At 43.3% G+C, this 12,217-nt stretch overlaps 1 protein-coding gene across 1 annotated transcript in view; it reads right to left on the bottom strand.

Annotated features, from left to right (window-relative positions):
- Syne2 (spectrin repeat containing nuclear envelope protein 2) overlaps positions 1-12,217 on the bottom strand; it is a 255,798-nt gene that overhangs the window by 221,081 nt on the left and 22,500 nt on the right. The window contains exons 2-6 of the mRNA XM_051196009.1: positions 9,749-9,810; positions 7,759-7,854; positions 7,587-7,664; positions 7,407-7,499; positions 805-992 (exon numbers count right to left, since the gene is read on the bottom strand). Coding sequence (XP_051051966.1) covers positions 805-992; positions 7,407-7,499; positions 7,587-7,664; positions 7,759-7,854; positions 9,749-9,810 — 517 coding nt within the window. The remainder of the gene's footprint in view (positions 1-804; positions 993-7,406; positions 7,500-7,586; positions 7,665-7,758; positions 7,855-9,748; positions 9,811-12,217) is intronic.

Below are 12,217 nucleotides of genomic sequence, written 5' to 3'. Positions count from 1 at the left end.
AAAACAGAGCACACCATGATACAACTTTGCATATTAGTTATTTCATTCAATCATTCACCACCTTCATTTATTACACCTTTACCTGTGGGCTCAGCTTATGCTTACCATACCAGCCTGGCAGCCTGAGTTCCAGCCCCAAAACCCACCTAAAGGTGGGAGGAGAGAGCCAAGTCCAAAAAGCTGTCCTCCTACTTCTACAGGCATGCTATGGCATGCTTCTGCCACAGTCACGCGCTCTCACACACACACACACACACACACACACACACACACACACACACACACAAGCACAGAAAGCTAAGCATGAAGATTCATTGCTTTCTGCTTTCTAACTGTGCATGAACTATGATCCACTTCCTCATGCTCCTGCTATTACACCTCCCCTGCCATGGCAAACTGTGCCCCCTGGAACTGGGGGATAAAACAAACACTTTGCTCCGTAAGTTGCTTCCATAAGGTGTTTTGTTGCAGAAACAAAACAAGTAACTAACACAAGTAGGTAAGACTCTAGACTTAACGCTGCCTTCTAGATGCATCTCAAAAAAGAAAGGGGGAGGGGGCTTAAATATTGTCTTATCTGCCCACAGCAATAAACCTCTTAAACACAGCAACTGGAGTAAAGTTGCCATCTTTGAAACCAGAAGTAGCTTAGTTCGCCAACATCCATTCTGGAAGATTCACCATGCAATGATGTTTCCAGAGTGAGCCATCCAGTCAGCCTGACTGATGGAAGTTTATGAGGTTGTGTGGATGGATGGACATAGCTGCCCTGTCTGTCTCTTCTGGGCACAGCAAACTACTTACGTGGCACACTGCTCCTGAGCCCACTGCAGGAGGGCCTTCTTTGCAGACAACTGCCATCTTGCTTGAGCCTGCACTTTGGAGGACTTCTTAGCCGGAGGACTTGAGGTAGGAGATGAATCAGGGGCACTCATGACCTCCAGGGAAGGTTGATTGTAATCACAAGACAGAGTCCGAGCAAGTTCCTCAATCTGGGGAGGGCATAGTTGTTAACAAGCACATTAGCATATGCTACTCAAAGCAAATAAAAAGCATTCTTTAGCAGTGACAACTTAATCTGGTTGAAATGAACTCTAAAAATGACTGTCAGCATTTGATATTTGGGACTACAATTAGGCTTTCCTTTAGCCTGGACAGGGGTCATCCTGCAGTTGCCCTGGGAATGGCATCCCACAGAGGGCAAGCATCCATTCATCCCCTAATGATCCCACTGAGCAGCACCAGCGCTGATGGATTCAACCGAAAAGAACCAAGGAGGCCAATTGGTGTAAGGCAGAAGAAAACAAAATCTGGGGACTCATTTCTTATATGCAATTTTCTCTCTGAAATCCTAATTTTCTCACATACTTTTAATGCTTATTGTTGTCTTTCCCTAATGCATACCTTAAAACTTGAAAATTTTACTTTAATATTGATGTGTAACTTTTCCACAAGGAATAATAACGATTCCTAACAGCAGTCTTTGAACTCTCCGGAAAGAAGATGGGGCCCCACATCATCGTTTCCACTTGACTCAACCTGATGCATCTGAACTACAAACATCACCCTAAAACCAGTTTGAGACTGTTTTGCTCAAGACAACTCATGACTAGCTAGCTGCAATGGTGCACCTTTTTATTACACCCTGGCCAGAGTTTCAAATAGAACTACAGTCAAGAATTTTCTGCCACACAGTGACTAGCTACATATGTCACAGCCAGTTCTGTTGAGAAATTTGGTTGCTAAAAATTTTCTTCCTACAGGATCCATTGAAGCAATCATCGTCCCATTTCAGCAGGAAGTAACCTTACGATAACGACGCCCCCTTTCCCTACCCTTGGAATTTTGGGATAATAGTCATCGTCTTTGGGTTGGTTTTAGTTATTTGGGATTGGGTGATGCTTACACTCGGGTTTATCTTTTAGACAGGAATAGGGAATGGTTGGGAAAGGTATGGTTTAGATGGGATATAGGTAGATTAGCCTATTTTCTTGAGAATTTGAGTAAGAATGAGATAGTATTTTACAGCTTACATTGTTATGTATTCTTATGTGGTAAGCTATGTAAAATTAAGTTTATATTTTGTTATATTGCGTTAAATCTTTCCACTTACAATGTTTTATGCACATTATTTTTTTTTACCATATTCTATGTATGTATACTTTTCTTGTATTCAAGACATTTTGTATATTGATACAATTTGGGATATTTATCTTGCTGCCCTTTATAGTTCTACCTCTTGTCTTGACACTTATACTCTACCTCTATTTTAGGGATTTACATGTATGTATATGTAAATAGTTATATTGTTTAAGTATTTGTTCCTGCTTTACTCAGGGAAGTTTTAATCAGTCTTTTTAGCTAAATTCCTGAGTATTACAGATTATCTTCACTCATATTTCCTGTACCTATGAGATTAGTCAGATATAGATGCTTAATCTTCAATCACTTCATAGACATGCAGAACATGGCATTTAAATGTTTTAATATTAGTACTCCATTGACATGAGACACTGCTGCTCCTGACAGCACCGTGCACTTTCCCCGAAAATATGTTGGACACTGTTGTTGCTCCTGCTGGAGTTCATTCTTGCCTCAGCTAATGGCCTGTTGGGCAAAGAACTGCCCCCACCTTGACCACTGATTTGGACATGCAGTCCTATGTGCTTGCAGGAGACAAATATAGAAGACTGCTTGACCTTGCCAAGTCAGGGTAAGACAGCCATTCTACCTCCCTGCTATTGTTGTGGTCTGTCAAGTTCTCTTGGCCTTAGCCAAAACTGGGTGTACCAACATTGCTGTGAGACCTAGGGTGACTGTTCAGGTGGCTTGCTGTTTCTGTCCTTGCTGCACCTTTTGGAAGTTGTCCATCCGCATTTCTTGTCTACTCTAGTATTGTTAATTTCCTTCTCAGGTCTTGATGAGGTTGAAGATTAAACTATCACAACTATTATTCTCTCTTCCTAGTTAGATATATTAGGTACTAGACTTACGTTTTCCAGCTTAGGACAACTCTATTGTAAACTCCATTATGCCCTCACCCTAGGACTAGATATGTAGGTCATTTTGTTCTTGATTTTTCTTTTCTTAGAGCACACTTGTTATTCACTGTTTTGTACATAGTTTTGTATTAAGCCTAAATCTTTTCTTTAGACTAAAAGGGGAGTTGTAGTGGGATAGTCCTTCTGTGGCACTGACCACGCCCATTGGGGGGTGGAACCATGGGCGGGGTGACCTGTGGAAGGAGGTTGGAGGGAGAGCGAGGAAAAGCCCTCTTGCTGGCTTGACTCGGACAGGAGAGGATCGGGTTGAATTTCCTGGTGTTCATCTGTCTAGGTTGTAAGTTCTTTCTCCCTGAATAAACATCTATTCGGCCTATTTGTTTATCCTGATCCTTATTTAACCGCGTTACCTCCTAGTCAAACACCTTTAGAGACTGGACAGATGGGAAGGCATCTCCTTCTATTACAAACCATTAGGAACAAAAGCACACACAGGGGGGAGAGAGGGGAGAGAGAGAGAGAGAGAGAGAGAGAGAGAGAGAGACCCCCAAAGAGAAAATAAAGGCACCATTAAGAACATGAAAAACATGGGACAGTAAAATGGAAAGGAGGTAAAGATACTTGCTGCATAAGCCAGGAAACCTGAGTTCAATTCCCAGAACCCCCAAAAGGGGGAAGAAGCAACTCCATAAAAGTGTCTGCTGACCTCCACATGCAAGCCATGGTGTACACACACAAACACACATGCAATACATGCTAATAATAAATAAATCCCTTTTATTTTTCTTAGATTTATTTATGTGCATGAACGGTTTGCTTTTGTGTATGCATGTATGTATGTGTGTATGTATGCATGTATGTATGTGCACCACAGGTGTGTATGGTACCCAGGATGCCCAGAAGAGGGCATCAGATCCCATGGGCACTGGAGTTACTGATTGCCATGTGGGTGATGGGAACCAAATGCTCTACAAGAGCATCAAGTGCTACTAACCACTGAGCTATCCCTCCAGCCCCCTATAAACAAAACCCTTTTTAAAAAGAGCATGGAAAGTGCTGGAGAAATGGCTCAGCAGTTAAGAGAAAGTACCTTTCAAAGCACCTTAGATGGATAACCACCCATGTAGAACAGCTCCCAGTATCACAGTGAGTTGTAACTCCCGCTCTAGGGTCTAGGGAACCCAAAGTCTCTGGCCCATTCAGGCACCTGTGTGCTCTCGCTCTCTCCCTCCCTCCCTCCCTCCCTCCCTCCCTCCCTCCCTCTCTCTCTCTCTCCCCTCTACCAATAAAAGAAGTGTGTGTCAGAGGTGGAATGGTGAATAGGTGTGATGCTATATACAGAAAGGGCAATGAAAGGCACCTTGTCACATTGTCACAATCAATGAAGCTAAATGAATTAAGTAGGACACAAGGTGGAATATGGGAACTAAAGAGAAAACTTACAATTCCACCTCCATGGAATTAGCAATGTTACAGCCCGACAGGGCTCAGAGGAGTGCACCTTTAGGAAAAGAGGCCAGGGTGCCAGCAGGGTTCTGTTCATCTCTTAGGTGATGATGATATGAGCATGCTTAATTTATAGAAACCATGGCACTCTCCATGTGAATTTGCTTAACTGTCTCTGTGTATCTTGGACTTCAACAAGTTGACTTAAAACAACGTAACACGCCAATTTTTAAAACTTTTAAACAGCAAATCCTGCATCAGAATTCCACTTCTAAGAGTTTGTCCCATGAATGATTTCGGTTGTACACAAAGGCTTTATACAAGAATATAACTGAAGTTGCTTACAGTCAGAAGTAACTCTGAGCATTCTGGATGCCCATTAATGAGACAGAGTACTTTACAACCAATGCCACACACCTCTGATAAAATATATATAAAGTCAGAGAGATGCTCACTAGAACAGTTTGGGTAATGAGACCCCATGCTGTTGAGGTATAGCTGTGCTTCAGTATCCAAGGGGACTGGCCCCCCTTCAGATGCTGACAGCTATAGATGCTCAAGTCCCTAGTAGTATGAAGCATATTCTTTGCATATAACCTATGCAAATTCCCCATCTCAGTCATCTCTGAGTTCCCCATAATTCGCACAACATGATGTAAATGCTATGAAAATGGTTAGGCCACATTAACACCAAGAAAAAGACTTACATACATTTAGTTGAAATAGAAACATTGTTCAGAATTATCCTCAATCATTAGTTGATATAATCTACTTAAAGTTGGTCCTATATTTGACTGAATATTAACTCCTGCTGTATACATAAAGATCGGATATAAAATTATTCCCAGTTATCTGTGAACGGTGGACTATGAATAACTCAATTTTCTAGTACCTATATTGGAAATTTTAATTATACTTAAAATACATAAAAAGATATGGGATGGGAATAAATAACTACAACCTGTCCAAAATGTTTAAATTTTATTTTATGTATATGAATGTTTGGCTTGCATACATGTCTGTGTGCCACATTCGTGCCTGGTGCCCATGAAGATCAGAAGGGGGCATTGCACCCCTGGAAATGGAGTTATAGATTGTTATAAATTGATATTTTGATGCCAGGAATCAAACCCAGGTCCTCTGAAAGAGCAGCAAGAGCTCTTAACCACTGAACAATCTCTCCAACCCCAAACCACCCAGTTTTAACATCTTACCATATTTGGTCCCGTTTTCTGTCTCCAATTCCACTTTCCTCCTCTCCCGGAGGAAAAGCTACACTCCCAAATTTAGTTCTCATCATCAACATGCTTATTATTTTGTTCTAGCTACAAATTCACGCAATCCATAAAAGATATCCAAATTTTGTAACAATTAGTTGGGCAACTTTCCAAGTCTTTCTAAAGTAAACAGTTGTTACCCGATACATACATGATTATATAGTTACTTTTAAAGCAACAATGATAAACACTCTCCATGCAGTCAGTTCAGACTGGCACTGTGATGGTTAATTCAGGATGGGACAGCAAACATGGGAAACAGTCCAGCTGGAAAACAACAGCAAAATAGACAAAGGCCTGCCATACGCCTTGTTCGGTTTAAATGACATTTGGACTTTGATTAAGATCCAAACAGGGATCCATATAAACAAATAAATACTCTGACAATCAAAGCACCCTGAAGCCTGGAGATGCAGCTTATTCCAATGAGATCTCAACCAGGGAGAAGGGTTTGCAGTCTGAACTAGTCACATGGTGTAGCAGACAAATCAGTGTTCTGCAGACACCCTCCCACTCTGCCTCCTGCAGTTCTTCCCACACAGTGTCTCTTCCCACTTCAAAGGAGAAATAAACAGCTCTCTTTCCTAGCCAGTGGGCCTGCCACTCTTGCGCACTGATACCCTCTTGAGAAGCTGTGGGGCGCTCAATCCCACGCTCAATCCCACAGAAATTCCTGGGATCCCAGGGGCTACTTATCTTACCTTCTGTTTTTGTTTTGTCTGTGACCGGGCCTTACTCTGTAATCCAGTCTGGCCTGAAACTCACTGGGTAGCTCAGGTTAACCTTGAACTCCTAGCAATCTTCCAGCTGTGGCCTTCCAAAGCTGAGATTACAGGAGTGAGCCACCATACCTGACCACTAATCTTCCTTTGAGGGGCCAGATGCATTAGCCTTTGGATCAGGGAGCCACTGTGCCCGTTTGCAGTACCAGGAGAATGGAGTGGGGACAGATGACAAAGAAGGCATAAAAGGAAGACTGTGGCTTCCCGGGACAACCCACAGGGAGGCAGAGGAAGCCACTTGCTAAGGACTGCAACCACACCCAAACCTCAAGAGAAACAGGAAGCACTCACGATTCTGTGAAAACAGCACAACTGGTGGCTATTCAAAGTTTTACCTTCTTAGCATCTACAGGTGTTTAGCCAAAGGCTGCTGTTCAAAGGTGCACTGAAACCCTACCCCCAAACCAGGTCTAGAGTCATCATAAAAGGTCACTCCTCAGATGAGTGGCACATGCCACCAGACACCAACATTTGAGTCTTTAATTTGACCTTTAATACTAGACACGCTTGGCGGTATGCATCTTTAATCCCAGCACTTGGAAGACAGAGGCAGGTGACTTCTGTGCAGTTGGGCAGCCTGGTCTACATAGAGAGTTCCAGGCTAGCCAGGACTACATAGTGAAACCCTGTGTTTAAAATAAATAAAAACTTTATGTGTGTATGTAAATATATACGTGTGTAAATACATATTTATGTATGCACATGTATATATAACATAAATATATTACACACAAATATTAGAAAAGAAGCCTTTGCCATGTGTTTTCTACTTGTTGGAAATTTCAAGTCCTGTTTACAGAAGAAGCTCTGGACGGTATGACACCATGCCACACTTGCTGTGTCTCACCTCCTACCATGTGTATTGGCTTGGAAATATTCCTATCACCAAAAATGCTTACATGAAAGTGCAGTATGATGGTCCAAATCAGGCCAAGAATAATGGATGGGTTTCCTTCTACAATATCAGCAACATGGATATTTATTAGCTTGATCTGCAAACAGAGAAGCACAGGTTAAAAGGAGCGAGCCTCCCCCTGAACCAGTCCTCCTGGGACCCTGCAGGTGTGACGCATACTCACCGATCGGTTTTTCAGGAATGTCAGAGCATGTTCTATGTTGATTCTACACTGGAATGTATTAGACCCTTTATCCCGAGGCTAAAAATTCAAGCACACGCATTCCTCAGAGACATGAAGTACATTTTCAAAAACAAAACCAACCAAGTGTCCTGGTGCCGTTTGGAAATCTTACCAGCTGTTGTCCTGAGAGAACTTCTAACAGGTCCAGGAGGACATGTCCCTTCTTGATGTCTGAGAATAAGTCTGATATAACCGAGGGAGGTGTGTGCTGCCAAAGGAAACAAGGAAAATAATCTGTAAATGGTCCAAAACAACACTAAGCATCTCCTAAGTGGGCTTTGTGGCTAAGGGTCAGCAGAAATCATCTTAAGAGAACAACACAATGCTCACAAGTTACACCCCAAAGCATGGTAAGACAAGACAGCCTGATTCATCCATGGCATAGTGCCAGTTACACAATGCTCTTTCTGAGTGGAGCTTTCACAGACTACACCTTGTGCATAGAGGACAAAGACATTCAGAATCAGGCCATAGTGACCCCTTGGGAGCAGGCTGCATTGCTGGAGATGTGTCTCCCTTTGGTCACAATGACATTCATTGTGTGGGAGGGGCAGAGGGGGCAGGCAGAGGGTGAGAACCAGACATCCAGGTTGTCTGAGGTCCTCAGCATCACCAGGACACAGGATACAGTGGCATTTGGATTGAGGCCCCTAGGACTAGACTAGATTTGTGTCCTAGAAGACTCCCTTGCCAAATGTGTGACCAAGGTGAAGTCACGGGCCTTCTTTGTGGGAATCACATTGTCTCTCACATAGTGATACTGTGAAATCATTTAGAAGTCATCTGGAAGGCTAGAAAAGTGGAATAAGCCTGAAGTCCCAGCACTAGAAGGCAGAGGCAGGAGGATACCCAAAAGTTCAAGGCCAATTGGGTCTACATAGTAACTTTCAGGCTAACCGGAGTTATATAGCAAGACACAGTCTCCAACAAAACAAAACAAAAAAATGAGAAATGTGGGTGGAGAGATGGCTTAGCATTTAAAAGCATATACTGCTCTTACAAAGAACCCAAGTTCAGTTCCCATCACCAATATTTGGGATCTAGTAACCACTTCTTCTGGCCTCTAAGGGCACTTGTATACATGGGTGTATGCACACACAGATAGACAGATAGACAGACAGGCTGAATGAATAAATGAATAAATAAATGGAACCAATCATAGGGGTCTTGTCTGATCTTGGAAGCAAGACAGGGTTGGGCTTGAATAGTACCTGAATAGGAGATACCAAGCATGCTGATAAAACAGAGCTCTGAATTAAAATTCCCTTATTAAAATTAAAGGAAGGAAGGAAGAAGGAAGGAAGGAAAGAAAGAAAGAAAGAAAGAAAGAAAGAGAAAAGATAATCACAAGGGATTCAAGAATTTAGCTCAATGGTAGGACACTTGCCTAGCATACAATCCTAGCCTTGAGTTTAACACCCAGCAGAAGAAAACAAAGAAAAATGCAAGCTAGGTGGTAGTCCTTCTATAGTCACAGCCACTAGGGAACTAAGGAGGGTGATCACTCAGATCTAGGAGTTCAAGACCAGCTTGAAAAACTTCGAAAAAAATCTCAACTCAAAAACTAAAATGTAAAAAAGTAATGAAATGAAACTGAAAAAAAAAAAAAAAAAGATGGTCCATAGTGTACTGTTTAATAAGATATGACTTTAAAACAGCAGATGTCCTGAGCACTCATCATCATTACACACAACAAAACTAAGGAGGTGTCTAACACATGCCACTCAATTCAGACAAACATCACTCCAAATATTTTAACAGCACTGTCCAGATCCTTCACAGATGCCTTTTTTCTTGTTCCAGGAAAAAAAAAAAAACAATCAGGACACCAAGGTGAGCACCAGCACATTCTCTTATAGAAGGACATTCCATGACCTTCCATGTGTCACCGCTGCAGCTTGTCCATCTGTTTGTTGCTAACAGGGTCTCATGTTGCCCAAGCGGACCTGGAACTCGCTACAGAGTCGAGGCTGGTCTTGAACCCCTGATCCTCCTGCCTCCAGCTCCCAGGTGCTGGAATCTCAGGCATTGACCACCCTGGGGCAAGAGCCAAGGGAGTACGGAAGCCACTATGGTCTTCACAGCTTAACCCTTGGCCTCACCTTTGCCAACTGCGAGTTTATCCAGCACGTGAAGGTCTTCTTCTGTGTGTCCTCCTGCTCGGCTAGGAAAGAAGAAACAGCAGTGGTCACAACACAAGAAACTGAGGACTCCTTCGGAAGCCACAGATTAAAGCCACAGAGCAGCAGACGAGACAGGATGATTTTTCTTATTTTTTTTTAACTAACAAAATAATTGAGATCTTCCACAGTTTTGTACTATTCAAGGAGCTGTAAAAGAGGAGGAGATAACATCCCTAGCATCCAGCTCTGAATCACCCTGGCATGTCTGAAGATGTTTAAAGGTTCAGTGAGACCCTTACAGTTTGGCCACGTATCATTGCTGTTGAGTAAACCATTAAAAAAAGACCTGGGTTTGAATCCTGTCCCCACAACTGAGTGGCTATGTGACCTTGAGCAGTGGCTTCATATAACAAGCACTCACTGATGGAGGTTGATTTGAGAGGCAAATGATTCACCTAGTGCGCTTGGCACAGACCAGGACATAGCAAACACAAAAGCCATGTTCCCGTTAACTAGGAAGCTGGGACCGCGCATAGACTGACTCTTCCATGTAGGTGTGGCCCTGATAAGCTTCCTTCAGCTTCCCACTCCCTCAGTGCCAAGCAGACACCCTTAATTCTATGGGTTTGGCACACAAGCACTGAGCTCCCCACCCTCTGCACCTGATGGGTGGGTATAAACAGAAGCCAGAACATCAATTTCTGCCTCTGCCTGATGCTCACAGTGACCATGAGCTGACCACATCACACACACACACACACACACACACACACACACACACACACAAGTCACTCTGCCCTTTAATCCTGCTGCTATCGGTCAACATGCAGACATGTGCATGCATAAACACACACATGTTCTCCATCATGCACTGTCTTGGTCACGTGACAGCACTTTGATCATCTCTCTCAGCTCGGTCTAATGCATTTCTCCTCAGAACATCACTCCCCAGCCCTGTGTTCTCTCCTCCCAGTGCCCAGCCCTAAGGACTCCATCAGTAATTCCAAGCCACCAATTCAGCCAGCTTCTCATTGGCCCTCGCACCCTCCATGTCATCCTTATGCCTTCCTGTCATCTTTCCCCATCCCAGATGCCAAGTGAGATGATCAGCTGTCATCAGCACTCACACGTTGCCTCATCTGTCCTGTATTTTCTTGACACTTTGTGACTTTTCTCCATGCACCTCATCCTATATCTAGGCTGCTGAGTGAGGCCAGGGCAAACCCTACTGTGGTGGTTTCAATGAGGATGGCCCCCATAGGCTCATAGATAGAAACCATTGGTCCCCAGCTGGTAGAACTGTTTGGGAAGGGTAAGGGGGTGTGGCCTTGTAGGAGGATGTGTGTCACTGGGGGTAGGCTTTGAGGTTAAGAGCCTGTGTCATTCCCAGTTAGCCCTCTGCCTTGTGTTTGTAGATAAGATGTAAGCTCTCAATTACTACTCCAGCACCACGCCTGCCTGCCTGCTGACATGCTCCCCACCATGCTGGTCTCATCCTCTGCCCCAGTGAACTCTCCTTCTGTGGTCATGGTACTCTGTCACATCAATAGAAAAGTAACTAAGACACTCACCAGTGATGGTCATTCTTACCAGTACCCACCGGTACCCTCAATGCCACCCAACAGCCACAATGGATACCACTCTACCAGTGGACAGATGTGTGGAAATTTTACATTTCCTTCTGCAAACATACAATGCCTCTCCCCCAAACCTTAGTCTTTGCTAAGAACTTTCTTTGTTGTTGTTTTTGCTCGTTAATATTAACCGCCAACTTAACACAACCTAGAATCACTTGGGGGAAAAAGTCTTAATGAGGAATTGTCTAGATCAGGTTAGTGTAGTGAGACCACTTCTGACACCAAATATTGCATGGGAAATAAGATTCACTGGGACACAGTATTGGTTAAATGATGCTTATTTGGGGAGAAATCACTTAAACCTGAAACAGATGACTACAGCCGGGTTCCCGCTCCACGGACGCCACTCTCCGCAACCCAACCAGCAAGTAAGAGAGCAAGCTGGGGTCTGGGATCCCAGACCTAGCATCCCCCATCATGTCTGCTCCTGTGCCCATGCCCCAATGAACATGGTCAGTGCAACAGGTGCAGTCAGAGTGGATATCTCACTACCGGTTAGCATGTTCATGGGGTGTTGTACTGGATGTTCACTGATGCAAGAATACCCAGCCCACTCCGGGCAGCGACATTCCTTATGAAGGGGATCTGAACCCAGAAGACAGAAAAATAAACCCTTTCTTCAAGTTGCCTTTTTTTTTTTTTTTTTTTTTTTTTTTTTTTTGCACCAAGGTATTTTATCATAGCAACAGAAATGAAACTAGAACATTGCTTTTTTTTTTTTTTTTTTTTTTTGTTTGTTTTTTTGTTTTGAGGCAGTATCTCAAGAAGCCCAGACTAGCCTCATATTCACTGTGTATCTGAGAATAACCTT

This window comes from Phodopus roborovskii, unplaced genomic scaffold, assembly GCF_943737965.1.
Source record: "Phodopus roborovskii unplaced genomic scaffold, PHOROB, whole genome shotgun sequence".
Classification (NCBI taxonomy): Eukaryota; Metazoa; Chordata; class Mammalia; order Rodentia; family Cricetidae; genus Phodopus; species Phodopus roborovskii.
This window is presented reverse-complemented; position numbering and strand designations above follow the sequence as displayed.